This window comes from Mesoplodon mirus (assembly GCF_964341445.2).
Source record: "Mesoplodon mirus genome assembly, chromosome: 18".
NCBI lineage: Eukaryota > Metazoa > Chordata > Mammalia > Artiodactyla > Ziphiidae > Mesoplodon > Mesoplodon mirus.
The window spans coordinates 17,641,462-17,668,646 of NC_138994.1; the positions used below are offsets into that span (position 1 = coordinate 17,641,462).

General features: G+C 55.1%; 1 protein-coding gene across 1 annotated transcript; it reads left to right on the forward strand.

The window, feature by feature from the left end:
- The first annotated feature begins 3,449 nt into the window (after positions 1-3,449).
- Positions 3,450-26,518, forward strand: FBF1 (Fas binding factor 1). The gene is given in 30 exon segments (XM_082604506.1): positions 3,450-3,561; positions 3,563-3,580; positions 6,134-6,161; positions 6,943-6,984; positions 9,000-9,093; positions 9,735-9,795; positions 10,681-10,731; positions 12,598-12,739; positions 13,269-13,346; positions 13,904-14,023; positions 14,365-14,503; positions 14,627-14,760; positions 15,578-15,677; positions 15,947-16,381; positions 17,915-18,013; positions 18,353-18,441; positions 18,611-18,669; positions 19,490-19,645; positions 19,789-19,889; positions 20,016-20,222; positions 20,905-21,012; positions 21,094-21,233; positions 21,317-21,435; positions 22,774-22,896; positions 23,031-23,216; positions 23,664-23,840; positions 23,921-24,058; positions 24,172-24,289; positions 24,668-24,777; positions 25,364-26,518. Coding segments are annotated over 30 exon segments (3,477 nt in total). The 5' UTR covers positions 3,450-3,540; the 3' UTR covers positions 25,448-26,518.
- Positions 26,519-27,185: the final 667 nt, after the last annotated feature.

A 27,185-nucleotide genomic window follows, 5' to 3' on the forward strand; every position in this document is an offset into this window, starting at 1 on the left:
GACAATGTAGTATGTAATTCAGTGGAAATGTAATTCCTGTCTTGGGACCTGCCATAAAATCTATCCCAGTGGAACGGGTAATAGGAAATAAGGTCCAGCAGAAGAAATACTGTCAGTTGACACAAGCCTTAATCTTTCTGCCAGGAGCACTGATTGATAATTGTGCTAAGACTGAAGTACAAAAGCACTCTGTTAATCTCATTTGGGTATATCTTTGACTAGATCAGATTTTGGGAAATAACAGAGAGTAAATTCAAATTCCTTAATGTTGACCTGTTAAATGTAGAATTGTTTCCAATTAGGGGTTAAAAATCTTATTCACAGAGGGATATCCATGGTCAGGATCTAAGGGTGTTTGAAATGACACCCACCCAATCCAGCTGCATAGATCTGGGATCTAAGCAGGTTGGAACAGGTGGTGGACTCTGCAGAGCCACCTTCAGTCCAGCACCTTGAGTTTTATTTAAAAACAGTCTCATATTGACAGTATTTTTATTAACATTGGAATGTTTTGTCTTGCACTTTGTTCTCTGTAATTAAAGAATAAAGAGATCGTAAAACCTCACTAATTTGTTACTATCAAGATGGAAAGAATGTGCCACATAACTAAACGTAAGTTGAAATTATGAAGAATTTTAAGATACAGGTGTAGGTAACACTAAACAAAAAAAGGAAGGCGTGAGAACTGCCGAAGCAGATAAGACTGAACAGGCCGCGATGCAGAGTATCTGAGCGCTCTGTCCATGCAGGAATACAGGTCTCTTGGCTGCTCGTAAGGAAGCAGCAGACCCAGCCTGCTGTCCCTTAGAAGCCAGACTTTGCCACAGATAAGTTTGGTTCTGTTGGGTTCTTTTATGAGCCGTTTTCACAAAGAGTACAGATAAATTTCAACCTAATCTCCAAAATGATGATAAATCTCAGTAGAATTAATGAGATTTTTCTGTTAGATGATACCGATATAAGCCTTTGAAGTTTCATAGAGGTTTTTGCTATTTGTAATGGATGAAGGTTGATAACTTCCTCATGTATTTGGAGTTCTACTTCATGCTCTACTCGGTAGATACCGAGGTGTACTTAAGTGTTTGGACATGAGTGACCTCAAAGCACAGTTGGCCCCAAAGCCTTCGGGGGCCTTATGTTCTTGTCTTCAGAACATAGTACTGCTAAGTAGCAGCTTATCTTCAGAACATTCACTTAATTGCAACATTAACCACATTCAGGTACTTTCTGAGAACTCACTGCTTGTAATTTCAGATACCATATACCTAGAGGTGTTTAACAGTTCCTAAAGTTACCAATGTTAGATCTTAGTTCTTGGATTCTCGTCAGTGCAAGGCGTGGTCGGGGAAATATATTCAGATTCTTCATCCTCGAGTCCTCTGGGGAACAAAAATTCCTTAGACGATTGACTGTTGGTCAAAGTTCCTCCTACCCCTTTCTGAGTTTTTTCCATCCATCCTAGTAGAAAGGGAGAGGATTAGATGCAGATGGCCTGTAACACCCACTAATCTTTTTATACATGTGGAAGGGATTATAGCTTTTCTTCAAGCAGTAGCTCTGCTGCACCTGGAGAGAGGACCAGTGCCAGGAGAATGATTCTGCTTGAGACAAAGAGTTTTTTTGAGTCTCCTCAGATAAAGGTTTTGATCATGTTCATGGAATAACAAAGAGATCATCTCAGCTAATTGAATATTTACTGATCCATTCCTGGAGGATTAGACCAAGTCATTGTAAATGACGAAAATGTATTTTCATTTTAAAATATTGGTGGAGTTTTGCTTATAGTTGTTCAAACTAAAATTTTCAGTACCTATTTCTGTGGTCCATGATAGTAAACTTAGAAACAAGGAAATTTTAGAGTTACTGAATGTTAGCTGTTGCAGACCTGCAAATTCCTAGATTCGAAGGGATTTTTGTTTGATTTTGATTTTGCCTTAAATTTAACTGAGCCACTGATTATCTCTGGAAGATCACGGAAAATTGGGAGGGATTTTAAGAATTCCAAACCAGGGACTTCCCTGGTGGCACAGTGGTTAAGAATTCGCCTGCCAGTGCAGGGGACGTGGGTTCGAGTCCTGGTCCTGGAAGACACCACATTCCGCAGAGCAACTAAGCCCGTGCGCCACAACTACTGAGCCTGCGCTCTAGAGCCCGCGAGCCACAACTACTGAAGCCTGCACGCCTAGAGCCCATGCTCCGCAACTAGAAGCCACCACAATGAGAAGCCCATGCACCGCAACGAAGAGTAGCCCCCGCTTGCTGCAACTAGAGAACGACGGCGCACAGCAACGAAGACCCAACACAGCCAAAAATAGCTAAAAAAAAAAAATTTTTTTTAATGTATAAAAAGAATTCTGAACCAAAATAAATTGTTTTGCCACATTACTGTCAACGTTTCACAGATTAGGTAACAAATATGTGATCTTACGCATAATATTCCAATTGATTGCTACTTTGTAAAGACCATTTTATTTCCAATTGCTGTGGATTCAAGGAAATGGCTTGTATCTTTTAGAATGTGTAATTACTTTGCTACCTTTTTCCCCTTTAACTGTTGTGGTTTGAGTTTGGTTCCTACCTGACGAGATGCATTTAGCATGTATTGTTACCCATTCCTGGCAGGACGTGTCAGTGAGGGTGGGAGTACCAAGGAGGCGCGGGGGGTCCAAAGCGTGAGAATCATGGTTGGACAGTGGTGACCCACCAGCTTTGCTGGGCCTCCGAATAAGCCAAACCACTAATCTCCTTCTTTTGTAAAACTGAAAAACCCTTAATAAAATCTGTAATCAACACAAAAAGTGTCTTTATTAGGTGATGGTGTTGGGTTTCATTCTGGCTTCCCAGCTTTGATTTTCGTAATTGAACAGGAAGGTCACAGCTACTTTCCTAAGCTTTGGGGTGTGGAATAAATGCATATTTATAGTTTCACCACGTCCGTCTTCCACTCTTGACACATTTCTCACGCCCTCCACCTCTCCGCAAGTCAGCCCTCAGAAGAGAGCTGGAAAAAAATTGATTTCCGCGCGCAAGGGAGATCCTAGTTCCCCGAAGAGGGATCGAACCAATGCCCCCTGCAGTGGAAGCGCAGAGTCCTAACCACTGGACCCCCAGGGAAGTCCCTGGAAGTGTTCGGTTGTGGAGCCCAGGCCCCCGGCAGTTCCCCAGGGAAACCGGGAGGAAGAAGCTCACCGGCCTTGGATCCCGGTAGCGATCTCTTCACAGAGGAGCGTTCAGGCAGCTCCTAGCAACGTGCCAAGACGCAAACAAGAGGCCGGGCGCCAACTAACGGCCGCGGCGAGCCACCCTGGGAAATGTAGTTCATCTCGGTGCCCCAGGTTCCCTTGGCTCGGGCAGGTGAGCGGGCCTAGGACTACAACCCCAGAATGCTTCGCGCCATGCCTTGCTTCCGGAGGCCGGGCGACTGAGAGATTGGCGTTCTAGAGGCTCCGAAGCGGGAGGCCTGATTGAGCTGGGCTCGAGTGGAGCCTGGAGCAGCGGCTATGTCTGGGACACGTTCAAGCGGCTGCACCTCCAAGGGGAATGGCGCGTAACGGGGGGGATTTCAGGGGCTGGAAGGATCGTAGGTTGCGCTCGGGATCGAGACGGGCTGGGCGCGCGGAGGGGGTGGCGCATGGAGGGGCGCGGAGTCTCGGGACCGAGGGGGTGATTCCGGGAGGGCCCTAACTAAGGGGCGGCCTCGGGATCTTAAAACGCCTGGCACGAAGTTGGCTGAGCAGATGCAATTACGCGATGGTCTTTGTGGCCCTGAGGCCTTTGCAATACTCCCTTAGAAATTCCCACGGTCTGGGAGACTGGGAGAGGATCGCTAGGAGATGGCAGACGCCCCTGGATGTGATACGAGACAAAACGTGTTGAGACTTGTAGGCCGTGAACATTGCATTACAGAGAAAGAGAAACACAACCATTCAGAGTGGCCCCTATACAGTAACCTCACATAAACTTTGCATTCTAATAACAGGACAGGCCGACACCAGAGAACTAGAGAGGCCCACCTCCCACTCCTTTCTTCCAAGATGTGCCAAAGGTCAGTTTTGGCAACGTTGAGGAGGAGGTGGGAGAGAATGATAATTCTGGGGAAAACAGTTCTCTATTAATGGAGGGAGTCGGATTTACAGTTAGTGTGAAGGGAAATTTTTCCACCACAGTGAAAATACTATCAAGGAGTAACCAGCATTCGCAGCCGCTCTTTGCCCTGAACGCTGCCAGGAAAGTAGTCATGGGTGTTACCTGGGAAGGTGTATTGGCCTTAGTGCTAGGCACCCACCTCTTTTCTGAGATGGGTACCTGCCATTTTCCACATTCTCTTTCAGAGTAAGGGATGAGGACCAGTGCACTTTTTTCGAATAATCTCCAGGCCTCGAAAAGTTACCCAGGGGACTTCCCTGGTGGTCCAGAGGCTAAGGCTCCGCACTTCCGATGCAGGAGGCCTGGGTTCGATCCCTGGTCAGGGAACTAGATCCCACATACCGCAACTAAGAGTTCCCGCATGCTGCAACTAAGACCTGGTGCAACCAGGTAAATAAATAAATATTGAAAAGAAGAAAAGAAAAGAAAGAAAAGTTACCCAGAACACTTCGCTTCTCATCTGAATTGCTCACCCTAAAAAAAAAAAAAAGGAATTTTTAAAATTTTTGGCTGCGTTGGGTCTTCGTTGCTGCATGTGGGCTTTCTCTAGTTGCGGCGAGCGGGTCCTACTCTTCGTTGCGGTGCGCGGGCTTCTCATTGCGGTGGCTTTTCTTGTTGTGGAGCACGGGCTCTAGGTGCATGGGCTTCAGTAGTTGTGGTGCGTGGGCTCAGTAGTTGTGGCTCGGAGGCTCTAGAGTGCAGGCTCGGTAGTTGTGGCTCACAAGCTTAGTTGCCCCACGGCATGTGGGATCTTCCCAGACCAGGGCTCGAACCCGTGTCCCCTGCATTGGCAGGTGGATTCTTAACTCCTGCACCACCAGGGAAGCCCTACAAGGAATTTTTAATTGATGGAAATGTTTTGACCTCTTGAATGGGTAAAGTGAGAGAAGGCTTGATCAACCTTGGGCTCAACCACTGTTAAAGCCAAATCATTTTTAAGCAACCACTTCAATTTTCTTCATTAGGGAGGATGAGCCTGATGGGCAGAATTCAAATGAGCTGGACAGCGCTTTGAAGGAGCTGCAGGCGGCCCCCAGAGCCTTGAGATGGTAGGCAGAATGCAGAGTAGGTGTGTGGAAATGGGAGCCACCCTCACCCCGACTCCCCCCTCCAAGATCTTGACTGCATGAAGTACTTTGGGGGCTGGGTGGCCCCAAAGAAGAGTGATGGTTAGGAGCATTGATATCAAACTTATTTTATTTTTTCCTTTTCCTTCTCTTCTGCGGTACGCGGGCCTCTCACTGTTGCGGCCTCTCCCACTGCGGAGCACAGGCTCCAGACGCGCAGGCTCAGCGGCCATGGCTCATGGGCCCAGCTGCTCCGCGGCATGTGGGATCTTCCCGGACTGGGGCACGAACCCGTGTCCCCTACATCGGCAGGCGGACTCTCAACCACTGCGCCACCAGGGAAGCCCAATATCAAACTTATTAATGAGACTTCCCTGGCGATCCAGTGGTTAAGACTCCACGCTTCCAATGCAGGGGGCGCGGGTTTGATCCCTGGTCCAGGGAACTAAGATCCTGCATATCATGTGGCACGGCCGGAAGAAAAAAAAAAAAAAACTTCTTATTAAACAGTAAGCAAGCATCTCTTTTGAGCCTCTGAATGTTCATCTGAAAGCATCCTTACATGTCTGTCACTGATCCTGAAGAGTCGGGGACATGGAATAGAGGAAAACTTTACATCCTGGCTGGCTGGGAGGGTTTGCGTGTGGTGTCTGGAAATCTGAGGGAAAAGGAGAGACTTCTGCCCACCGGATGGCACCCACAGTGGTGTCCCCTGCTAGTTAGTGGGAGCCCTTTTCATGCTCTGAATGAGTCTGTTCTCAGAAACTCAAAACCATAAAGGGCCTCTGTCTATAAATGCCATTGGTGCTCCTTCTCCTCTGGTGACTTGGCAAGAGGCAAAACAGTTCATTCTGCATTGTTGGTTTTAGTACACGTTCACTGTCTCATCTTGTTAATGTGATTTGTTTTTCCCATTTTAGGCACCAAAAACCAAGAAGGGATTGAAAGGTGAGTGGAGGTGGAACACCACCCTTAGGCCAAAAATAATTCCCCCACTTTGGGTCCACACATAACACAGACATGTCTGTCTGAATGTTCTCAGTGTGAGTCTTGCTGATTTCCCCATAATCCCATAGGCAGCTTTGGTTTTCCTAGGGAATTCCTTATGCTGCCTCATTGGCCCTTGGAGTAATTCAGAAATAAACAACAGATGGGATTTGGGGAAAAAAATCCTTCTTGTTGAAGTATTTGTATCTAGAAGCATACCGTTGGGGTTAAGGGTGGTAAAGGCACTTAAGCTTGATCTGAGAACTAATTCAGTACTCAAACCAGCTTGGCAGGGGCGGGCGCTCAGCTGGAAGGGGACAAGGAGACTGTTGGTATGAAAGAAGCTTGTATATGTGCCTAGAAATCCTGAACACTTTTCCCAAAGAAGCATCTGGGCTTTGTTCAGAGTCTGGAAGAACCTACAATTCATAATAGCCTAGAGAATAGGCTATTATAGGCATAATAGCCTAGGGCTTGTTGGCCAGTGTGTCAGGTAGAATGTAGGTTCTACTGAAAAATCTTCACCATCATCCTTTGAGCAAGTTATTTTCAATTTCCACCCGGGGGTCTTTCAACAAAGCATTGTGACTTGTTGCCAGGAGTTAGAAAACATCTCATGGCCAGTGAAGAGGGAGCCAAGCCTAAGTCCCAACCTCTGAGGTCCCGGATGAGGTCTCAAGACGTGAGGCCCTAAGGACCATTCTTTCCTCCTGAAGTCACAGTGGCCCCTTTTCTGTTCCAGGTTCCATCGATGATGTCCTTGGTGACCTCCTGGGAGATGAGAGTAAGTGCCCCTTTGCTGGAATCCCCTGATTTAGGCTTGCTCTTTTTTTTTTAATTGAGATAAAATCCACATAAAGTTCACTTTTTTTAAAATTTATTTATTTTTGGCTGCGTTGGGTCTTCGTTGCTGTGCGTGGGCTTTCTCTAGTTGAGGCAAGCGGGGACTACTCTTCGTTGCAGTGCACATGCTTCTCATTGCGGTAGCTTGTCTTTGCTAACGGAGCACGGGCTCTAGGTGTACGGGCTTCAGTAGTTGTGGCACATGGGCTCAGTAGTTGTGGCTCACGGGCTCTAGAGCTCAGGCTCAGTCGTTGTGGTGCACAGGCTTTGTTGCTCCGCGGCATGTGGGATCTTCCCGGAGCAGGGCTCGAACCCTCGTCCCCTGCATTGGCAGGCGGATTCTTAACCACTGCGCCACCAGGGAAGTCCAAAGTTCACTCTTTTAAAGTATACAATTCAGTGACATTTAGTATATTCACAGAGTTGTGCAACCATCACCACAGTCGAATTCCAGAACTTTTTCATCACCCCACGAAGAAACTCCATACCATTAGTGTCACTCCTCATTCTCCCCTCCCCCACCCCTAGGCAACCACTTATTTAACTTTCTTTATGGATTTGCCTAGTCTGGACATTTTACATAAAATGGAATCATACAGTATGAGACTTTTGCATTTGGCTTCTTTCACTTTCCATCATGTTTTCAAGGTCTGTCCACATTGTAGCATTCCTTTCTTCATTCCTTTCCACGGCTGGACAATAATATTCCATTGTATGATATACCTTGTTCTGTTTGGTCATTCATCAGTTGATAGACATTTGGGTGGCTTCCGCATTTTGGCTAGGCTATTATGAATAATGCTGTTATGAACCTCCATGTACAAGTTTTTGTGTGAGCATATGTGTTCAGTTCTTTGGGGTGTAAATTTAGGAGTTGAATTACTGGGGTATATGGTAACTCTATGATTAACTTTTTGAGGACCTGCCAAACTATTTTCCACAGCAACTGTATCATTTTACATTCCCACCAGCAGTGTAAGAGGATTCCAGTTTCTCCACATCCTTGCCAATACTTGTTATTTTTATTTTGATTATAGCCATCTTAGTGGGTGAAAAGTTGCATCTCGTGATTTCCATGGGCATTTCCCTAATGACTGATGCTGAACATGTTTTCATGTGTTTCCTGGCCATTTATATCTTTGGAGAAAGGTCTGTTCAGATCTTTGCCCAGTTTTCTTTTTTTTTAATTTTTATAAATTTATTTTATTTATTTTTGGCTGCGTTGGGTCTTCGTTGCTGCGCGCAGGCTTTTCTCTGGTTGCGGTGAGCGGGGGCTACTCTTCATTGCAGTGCGCGGGCTTCTCATTGTGGTGGCTTCTCTTTCTTGTGGAGCATGGGCTCTAGGCGCGCAGGCTTCAGTAGTTGTGGCACGCGGGCTTAGTTGCTCCACAGCATGTGGGATCTTCCTGGACCAGGGCTCGAACCCATGTCCCCTGCATTGGCAGGCAGATTCTTAACCACTGCGCTACCAGGGAAGCCCTGCCCAGTTTTTAAATTGGGTTATTTATCTTTTTATTGTTGAGTTGTGCGAGTTCCTCCTATATTCTGGACATTAGTCCCTTACCCTCTGTGTCTGTGTCTGCTGCACTGAGAAGCAGGGCTTCGGGGTCATGCAAAGCTCACCAGGGACAACAAGGCCGAGGTTCCCCCCACCTGGCCCACAAGAACCCACAAAGCACAAGCCCATGGACAATGGCAGTGCCTTGTTGTTCCTGCATTTCCATGGCCTCTTCATTTGGCACCAGTTGGGTTGACTTCCTGCTTGGAAATGTACCGTTCCCGCCCCCATTCAGGTTTTTAAGGGACCTGCCTACAGGGCCAGTTTCCTTCCTCCAAAAAGGCCCCTCTTTCAGTAGGAAGGTGTGGGAGACAGCTTGGTGGGGAACTTGCCATCCCTTTCCCCTTGACTCCAGTTCTCTGTGACCGAATCACATCTTTTGTTTTCTTTTTTGCCAGCGACACCGCCTGAGAAGCCTGTTAAACTAGCTTCACGTGCCAGAGACGCCACAGGTGCAGCTCAGGCGCTCCCTCCCTCAAGGGCTAGAACAAAGTGAGCACAGGGGTCTGGCCTGGGCATCCAAGCCCCTTTCAGGCCCAATGCTCCTGCCCCTCCCCCACCCACCCGTCACTTTCCACTCACTGTGGTCCCTGCTTGTAGTGTCACCACCTCCTGGTCCTCCTGTCAGCTCCTGGGCAGTGAAGGAGCCTGGAGGAGTGCGAAGAGAACTGAACTGGAGGTGGGAGGTTCTGGCTTCTAGTCCTACATGGGTTATTTACTGTGTGACCTTGGGCAATTCCTGAACCTCTCTGAGCCTCAATTTTCTTACCCTCAGAATAAGAGGATAGGCCTAGATAGGTGCCTCCCGGATTGTGTTTGTCCTCCTGAGCTTCTCCTGAGAATTGCGAGATAGGGAGACACTTTGTGAGCTCTCTGCCCTCCACCTTCATTTTAGCCCAAGCAGTTCTGTTTTTCTCTCTTACCTGTTGTTTTTAAAGGGGCTCTACTGCTTTAAAAAAGTTTACAAAATCACTGCATTAGGTGACCTGTGAAATTCCTTTCAGCAACTCTGTTCTTCCAGAGAAGAGTCTATCCAGGTTCACTTGGACTCTTTAAGGCACTTCTCCTTCCTTAGAATCATCCAGTGCCCTGGGGACCATTCGTGGGTGGGTGCTGACTCTGCCCCTTTGCAGGTCCCTCTTGGAAGATGATGCCTTCAGCACCAGGGCAGGCCTGGCAGGAGCTGATGCTGAGGTGAGCCTGGCCCATTCCCTGCTCCTCACCGACCCTACTTATCCCCAGAGACAGTGAAATGAGTGTCGTGCCTAGGGGCTGCCCACAGAGGTTTAGAAGTCCCTGCCAAGCCACTTTGTTCTTAAAAGGGCTTCTGGGGCTTCCCTGGTCGCTCACTGGTTAAGAATCCACCTGCCAATGCAGGGGACACGAGTTCGAGCCCTGGTCCAGGAAGATCCCACATGCCGCAGAGCAACTAAGCCCGTGCGCCACAACTACTGAGCCTGTGCTCTACAGCCTGCGAGCCACAACCACTGAGCCCATGGGCCACAGCTACTGAAGCCCGCGTGCCTAGAGCCCATGCTCTGCAACAAGAGAAGCCACCGCAATGAGAAGACCGCGTACTGCAACGAAGAGTAGCCCCCGCTCGCCGCAACTAGAGAAAGCCTGCGCACAGCAGTGAAGACCCAACACGGCCATAAATGAATGAATGAATGAATGGCTGCTGAGTGGACCCAAAGCAGCATCCTTTTCCTTTCTACCAGTGAGATGAGCTAGAAAGTAGAGCTCCGAGCAACTGCTTTAGGCTCGATGTTGCCACTTCTGACTGTGCTTCCCATAATAAACTCCACGCTGTCCAATCACGTGGATGGAAAGTAGCCTAATTTGAGTCCTATGATGGCTGTGCACTTACTGCTGGGAGGACCAGAAGGTGGCAGCGCTTTCTGGGTGTCCACACTGGGCAGGCTTGACTTCATACAATACCTGAGCCCCAAGTGAGGGCAGGACCCTCCAATTTATGCCTCCTGACCCACCTCTGCTCCTGCCCTAACAGAAGCAAGGCCACAAGGGCCCTGAGCTTTGTTGGGCCTTGACTAACACGCCCCGTTACCTCCCATCTTGTAGGTTTCAGACATCTCCGAGGCAGACCCGCAGCCTCTGCTCCAGGCCATGAAGGTAAGGAAACAGCTTGCACAATTCAGGGAGCCAGGGACACGGGCTGGGATACTATTTTGTGCCAAGCCTTCATTCTCCCTCTCATTTCTTCTTTCACAATTTGTGTTTCTGAGCCCTACCTCCTGCAAGAATGGCATTCATCCATGAGCTCTTGCCCTCCCTGCCCCTCTGGGTATAAATCAGTTACGGAAATTCACCCACCCAGAGACACAGTCACGTCACAGGCCTCTGGTGAAATGGGGCTGTCTCCCCCCTGAGGAAAGGGGAGACTGTTTCCCCTAAATCTTGTTCTTTATTTTTTTGGCCACGCTGCCCTCACCAGGGATTGAACCCGGGCCATGGCAGTGAAAGCCCAGAATCCTAACCACTGGGCCGCCAGGGAATTCCCCCCTAAATCTTGTTCTTAATCTTTCTCCAGATTTCTTTTCACATCCCCTGCCAAGTCCCCTTTAGTACAGCTGTCCTCTCATGAGATCAAGCCCCAAGCTGATCTTTGCAATGGAATTTTAAGACATAAATTCTGAACATAAGCACCATCTCATGGGGCTCGGGTGGCCTGGCTGGGGTCTAAAACGTTGAGTGGTCCTGTTTTCTCCCTCCCCTTCTGTCCAGCAGCATCCTCCCGCCTGACCTCCGCTTCACGTCCCTTCTGGTTAACCCATGCTGCCACAGGCCAGGGCTGAGCACTTGCTTTCAGCCCTGTGGGGCCCTGAAGGGTTGGGGTCTGTTTCCTTCTTGGCTCCAGAATCAGCTTCTTTAACCTCAATTTGAAATTGCTCCTCCCCAAGACCAGGCAGCTGGGCCCCCTGGGCGTGACCCTCAAGTCCTCTGACTAGTCCATAGTGGTGGCTCTGAGTCTCTCATTCCAGAAGCACGAGCTGAACCCTCCACCCACTCTGCTTACCTTTGGTTCCATTATCTTTGCCAACTTACCTTTTTTCTGAATAGTTTTCTCATTCTTTTGTTTCCTCACGTTTCTGCCAGCCACCCTTGGAACGCCAACCGCACTTATCAAAATTGTCATGCTCCCAGTCTGTACCAAGGGCTTGTGGCGACCAGGGAGTCCCTGACCGTCTTCCTCTCCCAGCTTGCTTATGGTGGTTTTTAATGCCCTTACCGTAGACCATTCATTGACCCAGAATAGCATTCTTATCATACCTCTGCCTCCGTTGTCAGTTTGCTTCCCCTGACCCAGGCAGGCTAAGGAATCCAGATCAAAAAAAAATTTTTTTTAAGGCTTTGTATTTTGCAGGCTTCTTCATGCCTTTTTTTTTTTTTTTTTTTTTTTTTGCTCGGCTTGTGTTATCTTGGTTCTCTGACCAGGGAGCGATTGAACCTGGGACCCCTGCAGTGGAAGCGCGGAGTCCTAACCACTGGACCACCAGGGAATTCCTGAGATCAAATTTTTCTTGACTTTGGACAGAGGGTTATCTTCTTGCCCCAGGTCCCTTCTCACTGCCCAGTGGTAGTCTCTTGGGGAGTCTTAAACCCCAGGATCCTGCTGTTTCGTTTCTACTGCAAATAGTTTTGACATTTGCTAAGCCTTTGTGAGAAGCTGCTGAAAGCAGGTTTTAGGCACCCTCTCATTCTAGCATCAAGGCAGGAGCTGCCGGTGGGGCTGATAGGAGTACCAACCTGAGACCTTTCAGCTTATCTGAGATCGACTATGTTGAGTCTTTGGGCTTTGGCCCTGCCTCTATCCTTGTTCTGTGACCCTGTTGGGGTCAGTCCCCCACCCCAAGTCCCCATTTGTTCCATATGGAAGTTGGAGGCAACATCCTCACCAGGCTACTCAGAGCCTGAGGGTGTTTAGCACCCACTGGCTGAGCACCTGTGGGGATTCCTCCCTCCTTCCTGCTTTTCCAGGATCTGGATGAAATGGATGCTGATCTCTTGGGTCTGAAGAAGTCTAATCTAGCCTCAAGCAAAAGGTCTGCAAAGGATTCTGGGAAAGAAGAGCAGCCTAGTCCTCTTAAACCTGCTGGTGTGTTAACAGCCAGTGTGAAACGTGAGTGAGAGATAGGTCCTCGAATCAAGGGACATTTTGGGGATGTGGGAGATGCTTAGAGGGTAGCTCTCAGCACTGTGGGTTTTCTCTGCCTGGGATGGAGAGGCCAGGAGCTCATTGTGTGCGTGTGCGTTAGAGTATTTATAGTGGGGGAGGGAGACAGGTTGAGCTTTCCTCCTTCCTACGGCTCTTCCAGTCCCTCTAAGTCCAACATGGCAACTCCTGGAGAAGCCATTTGAGTTAAACTGGAGAATTTTATGGTAGCCTGTGCATCTCCCAAACCTATGTCCCTGTTGGAGCAACTTGTGAATAGGGGGCCAGAGGTAGCTTCCAGACCACATTTCCTGGCCAGAAGCCTGTTTGAGAACCGGAGAGGTGTAGACCCATCCCATGGCTGTGTCCACGGCCACAAGCCCTCAGCCTCCAGGTAGAAGTGCACGCCAGCCCAGTGGTCCCAGTCTTGGTCTGGCAGAATATAGGCCAGGAGAGATCCAGACCTGTGACCTTGCCTTCTCTTTGCTCCCTGCAGGAGATGCCCTTCCCACCAAGAAGCTATCTCCCTCTCCCACCAGCCTTGGGCATCAGTACAGGAAGTTCTCCTTCGAAGGTACCACAGGCCCTGCAGTCACACCTGGGGTGTGGGGTCACAAAACTGGGGTGCTTCAGTTTTGAGAGTGCAGTAGGCTGGGCGACGCTTACTTGCTTGCTCGAGGCCAGGCCACTGCGTATGTCAGATGAGCAGAGAGCTCGTGCCGCTGGGTTTGTTCCTCTTGAGTTCAGGGAGGGGCTCATTATGTTCTACTGGCTGGCATGTCTGGGGCACTTATTTGCAAGGACTTTGAAGCCAGGTGTCAAACTGAAGACTTTCTAAAGTGTGGGGAAAAGTTCCTTTTCCTTCATGAATGCGTGGATGTTTTACTTCTCTTCTCCTGCCTCAGTGCAGGCCCTGAAGCCCGGGCCACTCTCCCTGCTTCCTCTCCCCTGGCCCAGCCCGGTCTGTGTCCGAGCCCCGCTAACCCAGGCCCCCAGATGCCGAGCGGCTTGTATAGGCATCAGAGCGGCTAGAAATCTCCAGTAGAGCGTTAACTCCCCTAGCACAGCACAGTGCTTGTTTTCCTGAACGAAGTGTGCAGTCTTCCCTTTGCTTCCCCTTCTGGCCGTGAGACTTGGAAGACCCGTTGGCAGGACTTCTCTCTGACGATGAGGAAGGAATCGCCAAGAAGCTGCCGGGGACGGAGAGTAAAACAGCTTCCGTAAAGAGCCCAGCCCCGGCCAGAGATCAAGGTGGGGTGGGCGTGTTACCCATCCCGGGGCAGGTGCAGTTGGCTAACTGAACTTTCCAGTGCAGAGCCAGACACCCCACCAGGCAGGGACCACAGGTCTCAGATCCTGGACCAAGAGGTTATCAGTCTCTGGGAACTGGGAGGGGGGGATGCGTGAGCCTGGGGGTGGGGCTGTGGGAGTGGGGCCGGGGAAGCTGGGTGCTGTGGGCAGCCCAGACACTGCCATGCCCACTCTTCCACCCAAAGGCCAGGGTTGCAGGGAAACGCCCCCCTCGACCCATTCAAACATCACCGTTGCAGGCCAGAGGCTGTGGGCATTGTGCCTTGTGTTCTGTCCCTTAGCGCCCTCTGTCGCTCTAACTCCTGAGAGCACTCCGGTCCGCAAGAAACAGGAGTTGCTCTTTGACGATGGGGACGACATCATGGCCACCCTGGGGTTTGGAGACAGCCCCAAACCAGAGAGGAGGCACACGGGAGACCAGTAAGGGTCCCTGTGAGCGGAGAGTCCCTCCCTGGCCAGGGAAAAGCGAGAGGGAGGGTACAGGGTGGGCCCCCCAGGAGCCCCTCGTGTTCACATGTACCTGCCCTATGTCCCATCCTGCAGGGAAGGGCCCCTCCCTGCCCGCTTCAAGCTGGATGAGCTGCTGGGTCGGGGCACTGCCGCCAAACTCCTGGCCCGTCCAGGCATCAGGGAGCACAGGGAATTCAAGCTGGACAAGAAGTATCAGCGGCCACAGGGTGAGGAAGCTTGTGGGGCAGGGGCGGTGGGGAGTAGACCCCCAGAACAGGATTTTACTACGAGCCGTAATAAGAAATAAGCTTTACATCATGACACACATTTAATTATTCACGTTTATAACTGAGACCAAAAATGTCAGGAAATAATAATCACCACATTGAATACTTATTTATGTGCTCTTTGACTAATAAATACATTGGTTGCAACTCATTAAATGAGTAGTTCCACCTGCTAATGGGCAGCAGCTCACAGTTTGAAAAACACTGCCCTGGACCAGTGTTCCTCCGTTCAGAGCATCGGCCCACGGGCCATCTGTTGAGCATCACCTTCGTGACACACACAGCTCACCAGGCCTCACCTGCAGGGGGTCTGGGTCAGGGGCCTGCTGGTACACTTTTAACAGCTCCTGGGTGATGTTTTGTAGGCTGGAGCCTGAGGTGTTGGCAGACGCCCAGCCCCTCACCCTGCTTTCTCCACAGCAGCTTCCCTACCACTCGTCTTACCCATCAAGCTGCCAGTTCAGCTTTTCTTTTTTTTGGCTATACGCGGGCCTCTCACTGTTGTGGCCTCTCCCGTTGCGGAGCACAGGCTCTGGACGCACAGGCTCAGCGGCCATGGCTCACGGGCCCAGCCGCTCCGCGGCATGTGGGATGTTCCCGGACCGGGGCACGAACCCGCGTCCCCTGCATCGGCAGGCGGATTCTCAACCACTGTGCCACCAGGGAAGCCCGGTTCAGCTTTTCTTAAAGAATTCTGCAGCTACAGAAGAAGAGTTTGAGTCCACCTGCTCTAGATCACAGGTTCCTTCATTCACAGACAAAGAAGACACCGGTGGGGACGAGGACTTCACCTTTGGGGCCTATCAGCCCACCGTGGGCTCCTCCGAGGGCCGGCAGTCCCGCCGGCAGTCCGTCAGGTAAGTGGGGCCTGCAAGGAGCTTGGCCTTGGAGGCAGGTTGCCGGCTGGGAAAATGGGCGGAATCCAAGATGTCTTTCACGGGTGTTCGTGGTGTTCTACAGACATCACTCAGCTTGCCGCGGCTCTGGCTGTGCAGGGCCCCGGGCATCACGACTTCTTAGCACGGGCCCCATAGTCACCCCCAGCAGTGGAGGGAAAGGCCCGTCAGGGGGCTCTTGGGACAGGCTGCTTGCCCTGCCTTAGACCCCCCACTTCTCTGTCTTGAAGTAGGTTCTTTGAAGGCGGCACAGACCCCAAGGGAGAACCAGGCTCCAGACAGAGCACCCCAGCAGCATCCAGCCCTACCCAGCCCAGGAGGGGAGGCGCTGACTGGCTGGGCCTCAAGGACGAAGGCTTGGACCTGCTCCCTTCCTCCCCGACCAGGGAGGCTCGGAGGGGACCCCCTCCCGCCAGCCAGCATTCTGCTCCCAGCCACCACTCCGCCCCGGCTGGGCTGCCCTCCTTGGGGGCAAAGCCACCAACCGAGGGTACCGGTTCTCCTGCCAAAGGCAGCCAGCCTTCCCAGCCAGGAGCGTCTGAGAAGAAGGAGGAGGACTGGCTGAGCCATGCCCTGTCTCGGAAGAAGTCCCAAGGTCTGGCCAGAGAGGAGCACGACGCAGCCTGTAAGGGCCAGCACTCGGTAGGGGCGCTGCCTTCCGACAGGTAGGGGCTTGGGCTGCTGTCCCTTTTCTTTTCTTTTTTTTAATATTTATTTATTTGGCTGTGCTGGGTATTAGCTGCAGCACACGGATCTTTGTTGCCGTGCGGGATCTTCGTTGAAGCACGCGGGATCTTTTTTTTTTTTTTTTTTTTTTTTTTTGCTGTACGCGGGCCTCTCACTGCCGCGGCCCCTCCCGTTGCGGAGCACAGGCTCCGGACACACAGGCCCCGCGGCCATGGCTCGCGGGCCCAGCCGCTGCGCGGCATGTGGGATCTTCCGGGATAGGGGCACGAACCCGTGTCCCCTGCATCGGCAGGCGGACTCCCAACCACTGCGCCACCAGGGAAGCCCCGGGATCTTTTTTAGTTGCAGCACGCGAACTCTTAGTTGCGGCAAGTCGGATCTAGTTCTCTGACCAGGAATCAAACCCAGTCCCCCTGCATTGGGAGCGCGGAGCCTTAGCCACTGTGCCACCAACGAAGTCCCAGGGCTGCTGTCTGTAGTGGAAGGAGGACCTTGCTGCCTCGGTGCCTCAGTCGGGAGTGCCGACAGTGTGCCTCAGAGCAAAGCACCGCCTCTTAGCCGTGCTTCTCCCCTTCTTTAGGTGCTGGGGAGGGTGTCTAGCTCCCTGCCTTTGCTCAGATGAAAACACGAGGGCGCTGGGGGGCTGCTGACGCTCACTCCCTGACTGCTGTGGGGACAGGTGCTGACCTGATTGGGCAGGAGACCAAGGTCACCCTTATGGCAAACACACAGCCATCCTGGTGCCTCTGAGCAGGGGCTCTGTCCACAGCGCCCTCGGGCTGGCGGGACACCCGGTGTCCAACTGCCCTGCCGACCAAGCTAAAGCAGGCAATGCTTGCGCGGGATGGGACCCACTCGTGCTCTTGGGGAGTGTTCGAGAAGACCGTGGCTGTGAGGCGGCTCCTAGGCGAGGCCGCAGAATGTGGGGGGGACAGTGGGCAGCCCTGAGGGGGCTGGCGAGGCCGGGACTGTCCAAAGGAAGCAGCAGGATGCTCTGCAGCTGGAGCGAAGGGGAGACGAGGGGGGCGCTTGTGTGACAGGCCAGGGGTGTCACCCAGCCCTGGGGTTCTGGTGAATGAGGAGGGCGGTTTGGACCTGGACCTGAAACCGAGGTGACCCCGAGAGCTGAGAAGCAAGGGGGAGCGACAGCAGAAGCGAGGAGCCCAAAGGGTGCTGGAGCCGGCGGGAGGGTGGGCAGGCCCTCCGCCGAAGCTGAGCGAGCTGCGTGGACTGGCGCACGGCCGTGCTGCCCGTAACAGGCCCATGGTCGCTCCTGGGACATCTTCAGGTGGTCCCAGTGAGCACTGAGGCCAGGACGGGGTACAGAAGGCCAGGCGCTCAGACTTCGCAGGAGAATTACCAAGACGGGAGGGTAGGAACAGGAGGAAGGCTGAGGGGAGGCGGGAAGAGGGGCGGCCACACAGCTTCACTCGTGGGCTTTGTCCCAGCCCGTCTTGGTCCAGTCTAACCCGGACCTTCTGCCTCTTTTGCTTTAACATTTACTTCCTCAGCCAGCCTGCTGCCGGCACCCAAGGGCTCGAGCCAGCAGCCGCCGGGGGGACCCCAGGCACGGCAGCACAGAGGCCGCCTGCCCAGCCTGCCGCCTCAGGGTACATTCATGGCGGGGCTGCGGGTAGGGGAGGTGTGGCGGGGCGGCCCGGGCCCCCTTCCCTAGAGCGGCGGACGGCTGTGCTGGGCTCCACGTGGTCAGCATGGCGTGTGCTATCCCAGACCACGTAGCAGGCCCACGGAGTAAGGGGCCCGAAGCTGGGTCCCCGTCCCCTTTTCCCAACTGAGACCTCACTCTTAGTAAACTGCCAGCCTCCAGGCCTTTGCAGTCGATGACTTGAACCTGACATTTCCCTTTCCTGCTGGGCCAACCCTCCCCTTCTCCCGGCGTCCTACACAGAAGGCTCTTCAGCTTGCCACCGCCATTCCTGTGTCCTCAGGTCCCCCGTGACTTGGAACCCCGCTGCCTTGGCCCTCCATGCAGGTGACCCAAAGAGGGGAGCAGCCCCTGGAGATTGCTCCGGCACTGGTTTGTGTTCTGCTTTGTTCGAGGGGTGTAACTCTGGGCAGAGGAGAGACACTGAGGGCTCCCTTGGGGGGCCCTGGCAGACGAGTGAAGCTGGGCTCTCCCGAGCACACACCCAGCCCGCGGGGCCTCCCTGCACCCCCTGCTCATTTCTCTGCTGTTGATTTTTCAGAGCCTGCAGTTGGTTTCCCAAGCTCCCAGGAACCCCCAGGGCTCTCTGTGCCTGTCCAGGTAGGGAGGGTGAACCAACAGGTGTAGGTTTCGGGCCCATGGAACAATTCTCATATGCTCAGAGGCAACACCTGCCAAACCTGCCAAACTGCTGGGAGGCATGCATCGTGCTCTCAGCTAGCTCCCCCGGCGCTCCCCACCAGCACTTTCCGTGCCACTCCCAGGCAGGTTTGGGTGCGAATTTGCCAGCACCAGTAGGGAAGTGAGGTGGCACCCAGGTGGGGGCAGCTGGGAATGCTCTCATCAGAAAGCAGGGCTGCAGGTGTCCTGATGCTCTGTCTAGAAAGCCTTCTCCATCCTTGCCATCCTCCCACTGCACTGCCTCTGTTTCCCAGGTGCAGCAGCGCCTGTGACCCCCGGGCCTGAGGAGGCCTAGCCCCACGGGGGCACCTCCCGGGTAACCCGGAAGTGCCTTTGAGATGGTGGGTGGTGGGCAGCCTGCAGGAACCAGAACAGCTGTCTACATTGGGACTTCAGGCCTGACAGAAAGGGCCAGGGTCATAACTTTTTGTTGTAGCTAAGGCTCTGCTGGGACTCGGCTGTTTATCCAGGGATCTGGAACCCTTGCTGGGAGGATGTTGTTCTGAGGGCGGAAGGGAGACTCATCTTCCCCAACGAGACCTGCGAGGGGAGGGACAGTGACCATTTGACTCTCCCGGGCCTCATCCTTGGCCTCTCGGTGTCACGACCTTGTCCCCATCTACAGCCACAGATCAGACACAGGGCCTGGGAGGTCCAATGAGTGAGGGCCAGAGGTAGGTGAGCTCAGCTGAGTCCCTGTCCCCTACCTAACAGGGAACATCCCTCCCTTCTCCTCCAGTCCCTGCTCCCAGAGTCCCTGGCCTGGAGCCTGCTGCCTGGCTCCGAATACCAGCAGCAGCTCCTGGCGGCACAGGCTCAGCTTCAGAGGGGCACTGCCGAGCTCCAGGCTGACCTCCTGCAGAGTCAGGCCCGGCTGGCGGAACTCGAGGCCCAGGTGCGGGGCAGAGGGGCAGCCGGCTCCGGGGGTAGGGCTGAAGTGGGAGCGGGCCACGTGAGGGCCGGACGGCTTCCCCAGGCGGTCTGAGGGACCCTGCCCCCACCCAACACACACACCCCGTCCCTCCCGCCATCTCCCAGGTGCGGAAACTCGAGCTGGAGCGGACACAGCACCAGCAGCTGCTGGCAAGTTTGCAGCAGAGGCACCAGGCAGACCTGGAGCTCATCGACAGCGCCCACAGGTACCCCCGCTCCTCCGGCCCGGACTTCCGGTGGCTCACGGCTGGCCCCAGCTCCCGTGCTCTGAGAGGCCCTTCGGGTGGCCGCCGGCACCTCCTGAGCCCCACGATTGGGTGTGCTGTTGGCAGGAGCCGTGTCAAGGTGCTAGAAACATCGTACCAGCAACGGGAAGAGCGGCTGCGGAGAGAGAACGAGGAGCTGTGTGCCCAGTACCTGTCACGCTGCCAGGAGGCTGAGCAGGCCCGCGCCGAGCTCACAGCCCAGCACCAGCGGCACTTGGCAGCCACCGTGCAGGAGAAGGACCAGGAGATGGAGCGGCTCCGGGAGCTGCAGCGGTGAGGGGGAGGCCCGGGGGCAGGGGGGCTGCCTTCAAGGGTGGCCAGGGGAAGCCAGTTGCTGTGAGACCCCAAGCCATGGGCTCAGCAGCCTCTGAACTGAGGCTCGACCCCTTCCCTTCTGGGAAAGGACCTAGGCCGAGCTCACTGCCCCATCGCCCCACAGGTGGGGACCCACCACTCCTACAGAGCGGGGAGGGCATACCGGCAGGGCCCAAGGTCACTAGCTGTTCGGGCAGGGCCTGGCAGCAGCAAGCAACCCGAGGGCTAACTCAGCACTGGTGAACCCACGCACCGGCCCCAATTCTCGAGTCTAGTAACTAGATTGGCCCTGGAAAAGGTCGTGCCTGGCGTGTTGATCTGGTTACCTTATAGATGAGAGCAAAACTAAGAAAAAGCACGCGAGGGAGTTGGCCGCCGGGGGCCAAGCCGGCCTTTTCACACGGCTCAGGTTGGCCAGACACGAAAGGGTTGTCGGCACACCTGTCGAGTGTCCTTTGCTGAATAACAAGGAATCTGCCCCCAGAAAGTGGATGTGGCACTGAGGCAGCAAGACAGATAAGGCAGAGGAGCCAGGGAAAGCGAGGCAGTGCCCGGAGATGGGGAGGAGAGGCCCACGGAGCAGGGAGCACCCGGAGGCAGGCCCCTCCCACGCAGAGCCGCCCTCCCCGCTGTCCCCCAGGGCCTCCATCCTGGAGATGCGCAAGGACCACGAGGAGCAGTTGCAGCGGCTGAAGCTGCTGAAGGACCGGGAGATCGACGCCGTCACCAGCGCCACCTCCCATACGCGGTAGGCGCACCACCCAGGCCCTGCCCACCTGGCGCGGCAATGCTGGGCTCCACAGGCCGCCGTGACCTGAGCCCCCCGCAGGTCCCTGAATGGCATCATCGAGCAGATGGAGAAGTTCTCCAGCAGCCTGCACGAGCTGTCCTCCCGCGTGGAGGCCTCGCACCTCAGCACTGCCCAGGAGTGGGAGCTGGGGATCCGGCAGCGAGACGAGCAGCTCCGAGGTACCACAGGCCACACGTCCCTCTCTCCTGTCCCCCGTGGTGGGAAGGTGGGCGGGCAGTGAGTGCCCTGTGGCCGCCCCCAGCGCTGCAGGAGAGGCTGAGCTGGCAGCAGCGGGACATGGAGGAGGAGCGGAGCCGGCTCCAGGAGGTCATCGGGAAGATGGAGGCGCGCCTGAGCGAGCAGAGCCGGCTGCTGGAGCAGGTGGGGCGCGTCCTCCTGCCGCAGGGCCTGTCTCCCCCGCGCACCCAGGGGATGGCAGCTGTACTCGGACCTCGCCTCCTGGGCCTCGGGACTCTCCTCTGGAATGTCTCTCCTGCCCTTTCCTGCCTCTGCAGGGGCTCCCACCTCCCCACCTCCAGAAGCGCCCCGGGCCTACCCCATCCAGCTCCTACCTGCTCATCAGGGATGCCTGGGACTTTCGGAGAAGTGCTCTTGCCTTCTGAGCTGTAACAGATAACGTATTTAAACTCCCTACGTGTCTTCCAGGTATAAGAGCGAGCTTCATTCTTTAGAAAATCATGGCTTTTCGTGCTCACTTCAGCAGCACATATACTAAAACTGGCACAACACAGAGAAGATTAGCATGGCCCTGCACAAGGATGATGCAAATTCGTGAGGTGTTCCATGTTTTAATAAGTGTGCTTAAACGGTTGGCTGTACTTGTGGGGACTTCCCTGGCGGTCCAGGGGTTAGGACTCCGTGCTTTCATTGCAGGGGGCCCAGGTTCGATCCCTGGTCAGAAAACTAAGATCCCACAAGCTGGGCAGCACGGCAAAAAAAAAAATTAAAATTAAAAAATAAAACAATTGGCTGTACTTATGAAAAAACTCAAATTGACCCCTACCTTATGCCAAACAAAAAAGCAATCCCTGATGGAACTGATCCAATAAATATTTGATGAATTCAGAAATAATAATAATACCTTTTCCTTTTCTGTACAAGGTTATAAGGTGATACATCTCATTGAAAACATTAAAATAACAGGCAACAATAAAGAAAATAAAAATTACCCACTAGCCAGAGATAGCCATTGATGACATCACATATATCCTGTAGACATATCAGTACGTAGACATAGATTTTTTACATCGTGAACCATGTTTATTCAGCCCTTCATTCGGTGCTGTATTCAGCGCCTGCCTCGGGCCAGGCTTGTGTGTGCCCCGAGTCCCCTGGCATACGGTGTCATGCCCACCCTGGTGCTCTTTCCCTATTGGATGACAAGAGACAGGTGGGCAGTGCTGTAGTTGGCGATTCAGGGAGCAGGGATATTGCTGTTCTTTGGCCCTTTGGAGCCACAAGGTGCCTCTCTCAGCAGCGGTTCCCGAGCCATCAGCCTCAGCACAGTTAATCCCAGCGGCTGGGCCCCGGCAGGCTCAGGCTCCTTCCCGTTTTCACCGCTCAGGAAAGGATGTGTTTGTGGGAGAAGCCAGAAGAGGGCGGCTTGCACGGCTCCCCAGGGCACGTTCTGACCTGACTGGGGGCAGGCGGAGCATCCAGGGGCGCTAGCCCTCAGCCCTGACCCTGCCCCGCCCGCAGGAACGCTGGCGGGTGAACGCCGAGCAGTCCAAGGCCGAGTCTGCGCAGCGCGCTCTGGAGGAGCAGAGGAAGGTCATGGCCCAGCAGATGGCCGTGGAGCGGGAGGAGATGGAGAGGGCCAGGGTGAGCCCGGCCACAGCGCGTTCAGCTCCGTCCCTGCCGCTGCGCCCAGGGATGCTCACCTGTGCCCTCACACCCTCGCCCCAGAGCGCCTGCGCCCGGGGATGCTCACCTGTGCCCTCACGCCCTCACCCCAGAGCGCCCTGCTAGAGGAGCAGAAGTCCGTCATGCACAAGTGTGGGGAGGAGCGGCGCCGCCTGGCGGCCGAGTGGGCCGAGTTCTGCGCACAGCAGAAGCTGGGGAAGGAGCGAGCCGAGCGTGCGGTGGAGCGGGCGCTGCAGGTGGACACCCAGCGGGAGGGCACCCTCGTCAGCCTGGCCAAGGTAAGACCCAGAGCCTCCCCGGACAGCGGGAAGCCCAGGCAGCCCTGCCCCTCTCCCCACCCCGGGGCCTCACGGCTCCTCCGTCAGGACGCGTCAGTTTAGCAAAGAGCGCAGCGGTAACAGGAGTATAGGAATTAAAACAACAGTCATCGTAATAACTACTTCCTTTTATCGTATCATCGCAGGTACTTTCTACACATTTGCTCATTTACTCCTCATCACGTTCCCTTGACTTAGATATTCTAGAAATCGGATTCCGAGAAGCTGAGCACAGGGGCGAGGGGCTGCAGCGGGGCTTGGCCCCAGGTCTCCCACCACCTCCTCCCAGGGTCAGGGCGGAGCCGAGCCACAGCCATGAGGCAGGGCGGCCAGCGGGTCCTCGGAACCCTGAGCAGAGCCCAGTTCAGCGCCGGGGAGGAGACTGCAGAGAGGCTTTGCTGTCTCCAGGAACAGGCAGAGCTGAAGGTCAGGGCAAGCGAGCTCCGGGCCAAAGAGGACCAGCTGGCGGCCGAGAGGGAGGCTCTGGAACAGGAGCGCCGGGAGCTGCGGCTGGAGAAGGAGAGGGTCAGCGCCGCCGCCCAACGCGTCCGGCTGCGCGCTGAGGAGGTGGAGAGCATGAGCCAGGTGCCCAGCGGCACAGCCCCTGGGCGTGGGCAGTGCACCCACCTCAGCCAGCCCAGCTGACCCAGGCGGCCTCCCCGCAGGTGGCCTCGCAGAAGTATGAGGAGGGGGAGCGGGCCCTGCGCGAGGCCAGGCAGGTGCAGGCGGAGCAGCAGGCCCGGCTGCAGCTGGTGCAGCGGCAGCAGGAGCGGCTGCGGCAGCAGGAGCGGCACGTGCACCAGGCAAGGCTCTTCCTGCCTCCCGCGCCCCCCACCTCCCAGGGCATCCCTACCCCCACCCCTGCCCCCAGCCCTCTGCCCTCACAGCTGTGTCCTCTCTGGGGGGACGGGGACAGGAGCATCTGAGTCTGGCCGAGCAACGGCTGCAGCTGGATCGTATCCGACAGGACCTGCCCTCCGGGCCCGTGGGGCTGCTCTCCAGGGCCCAGGGCCCAGCAGCCTCTGGCCTGAGTGGTAAGCGGCTCCAGGAGGGTGGGACATTGGGTCGGCTTGCCCACTGGGCAGGGCCAGCAACATCCTGCCCACGCCTCCTGTGTGCTCAGGTTAGGGGGCAGCTGGGTTTTAGTCATCTTGGGTTTTTTGTTTGTTTGTTTATTTATTTCTGGCTGCGTTGGGTCTTCGTTGCTGGGCGCGGGCTTTCTCTAGTTGCGGCGAGCGGGGGCTACTCTTCGTCGTGGTGCGTGGGCTTCTCATTGCGGTGGCTTCTCTTATGGCGGAGCATGGGCTCTAGGCACGCGGGCTTCGGTAGTTGTGGCGCACGGGCTCAGTAGTTGTGGCTCAGGGGCTCTAGAGCGCTTCAGTCCCTGACTCCATCCTCCTCGGCCTTTACAGCCATCATGGCTCCTGTCCCCCCGGCTCCTCAGTGCAGCCAGCTGCCAGCCAGCCTGGGCCCCTCGCACCTCTACGCCAAGCTGGTGCTGCTGAAACACACAGCTGAGCAGGTGAGCTTCCCAGAGCAGATGCTGCCCCGGCCCAGGCCCACCCACTCCCCATGGACTTAGGGCTCCTCGTGTTCACATTGGGGACAAGCAGCTCAGGCAGAGGCAGGAGGGAGCACAGCCTGGCCCTGGGGAGGGCTGAACCCACCCCCTGCAGGAGAGCAGCAGCGCAGACTGCTTAGAGGACACGTCTCAGAGATGCTCGCCCTGTCACTGATGGAGCATTTCTACATGCCAGGCTCTGTGCCGAGCCTGATAAGCTTGTACCCTCCCACAGCCCTACAAGGCAGGTAATGTTATTTTCTCCAGTTTACAGACAGGCTTAGAGGGATGAAGTCACGTGCGAACAAGTGGCCCCACCGGCAGTGGTGTCTCATTCCAGGGCATGTGCTTGTTCCCTGCCCCACCCCCACTGACTCCCAGAGCCAGGCTGAGCCAGGATGTGAGCGAGAGGGTCCCCGAGGAAGGGCTGCTCGGCTGGCACCGAGGGTCCAGCTCACTCTCAGTCCAGCAACCCAGCGTCCCTGTGCACAGAAGCGGGGGCAGGAGGGCACCAGAGGGTGGCTGCTCACCCAGCTCTGCCTTTCAGGACCGTGACTTCCTGGAGAACGAACAGTTCTTCCTGGAGACCCTGAAGAAAGCCTCCTACAACATGACGTCGCATTCAGCCTGAAGGCCCCACTGCCCCCTCAGCAGAGGCCCGACTCTAGAACCGTCCCACTGCCCACTGGCCGCCAGCGCCAAGCAGGGGCGCCGGGGAGAGCCCTGCAACGCCCAGGGCCCGATTACAGCTCTTCCTGTGGACAGGGTGCCAGCGCGTTCTTTCCGACGCTCCGGCCCGCGCGGAGGCAGGCAGGCGCCCCCGTGCCTCTCAGGCTCCCCAGGAGGCAGCAGCCTCTGGGGAGACGCGAGCCTGAGGACATCTCAGCCCCACGACACCGTCAGCGACGGCGTCGGTGCTCCTGCCCCGCAGACGTCCGGCTCAGGGCCCAGCGTCTGCCTGGGCTCTGTGGGCCCCTCGGCCCCTCAGCCCATCGATGGTCTGGGGATCTTTTCGCCTGGGCCTCTTCTGAGGCGGGGGGTCTTCTCGACTCCCTTGCCACAAGGAGTGTGCTGCCCTCCCTGCCTGAGAGGCCAGCAGAGGGAGCGCCGGGTCTCCCCCCTGATGGGGACGTAGAGTCGGGCCGCAAATTTTCAAGAGCCTTCTAGCCTCCTGGCTGAGGGGGTGGGAGGTGCTGCAGGGGCAGGGAGGGCGCGTGCCCCGCGGCTTTTACCTCACAGACTGACCTTCCCTTGGGACTCAGCCAGCCCTTCCTGCTCCCTGGCTGGCGCACAAAGCCCCCCCCTCGTTCCCAGCTGCCGGGGCAGCGGACTCGCTAGCACAGACGCTGGCCTCCTCGGCTTCTTCCAATGCGCCCCCCAGAGGCCAAGAGGAGGCTGCGGGCGGCAGTGGGGCTGGGGAGGGACAGAAGGCTGTTCTCCGTGCTGTTCACCTGCCACAAAACCCCGGCCAGTGGGAACGAAGAGGACAGAGCGAGAGCCCCTGCCTGGGAGGATGCAGAGCGCCGAGGACCACGAGGGGCCGCACCCCGGCTGCTGTCCCCAGTGGGGGGGCTCCGCCCTTCTCCACGTGTGGGCAGAGGGCCAAGGCCGGCCAGAGGGGTGCCAGGAGAGGGGTGGGAGGATTGGTAGTTGTCTCCTGCAGACCCAAGGACTCAACTAATAAAATCACAATTAACCTCTAGAGTGGCTTCTCTCACCTCCCATCAGAGGGGACCGTCTGGGGAGCAGGAAGGTGGTGGAGGAGAGGGCAGTGCCGAGTGGGGTGTGAGCGGGCACAGGTGCATCTCTGCTCTTTTAGAGCCGCTTGCAGAGGGAGCTCATTTATATACAGCCTCTTGGACCCACTAAATTGCTATATTATTATTTTTTTTTTTGGCCGTGAGGATTGTGGGATCTTAGTTCCCCAACCAGGGATTGAACCCGGGCCCTCAGCAGTGAAAGCGCAGAGTCCTAACCACTGGATTGCCAGGGAATTCCCTAAATTGCAATATTGTTAATGATTGGATTCTTAGAATTTGCCATGGCTCATCAGTTTGAACCTATTTCTTGGAAATGTTTGCTCTGTAGGGCTGTTATTTGCTGTAAAGCTGGCCAGGGCTGGGACTCTCCAGCCCCATACTCCCCTGGCTGGACCGCAAGCGGGAGAAGGGTGTGATTATCACCGCTACTTCGCAGGTGAAGGGACTGAGACTCAGAGGTTAAATAATCTGCCAAAGGTGACGCAGCAAATAGCAGAACCTGGATTTGAGTTCTGCTTGGACAGATACCAAAGCCCCAGGCGCTCAGCCACATCACTGCTGGCTCCTTCTAGAAAAGTGTGCTGCACACGGTGCTTCTGTGAAGTAGAA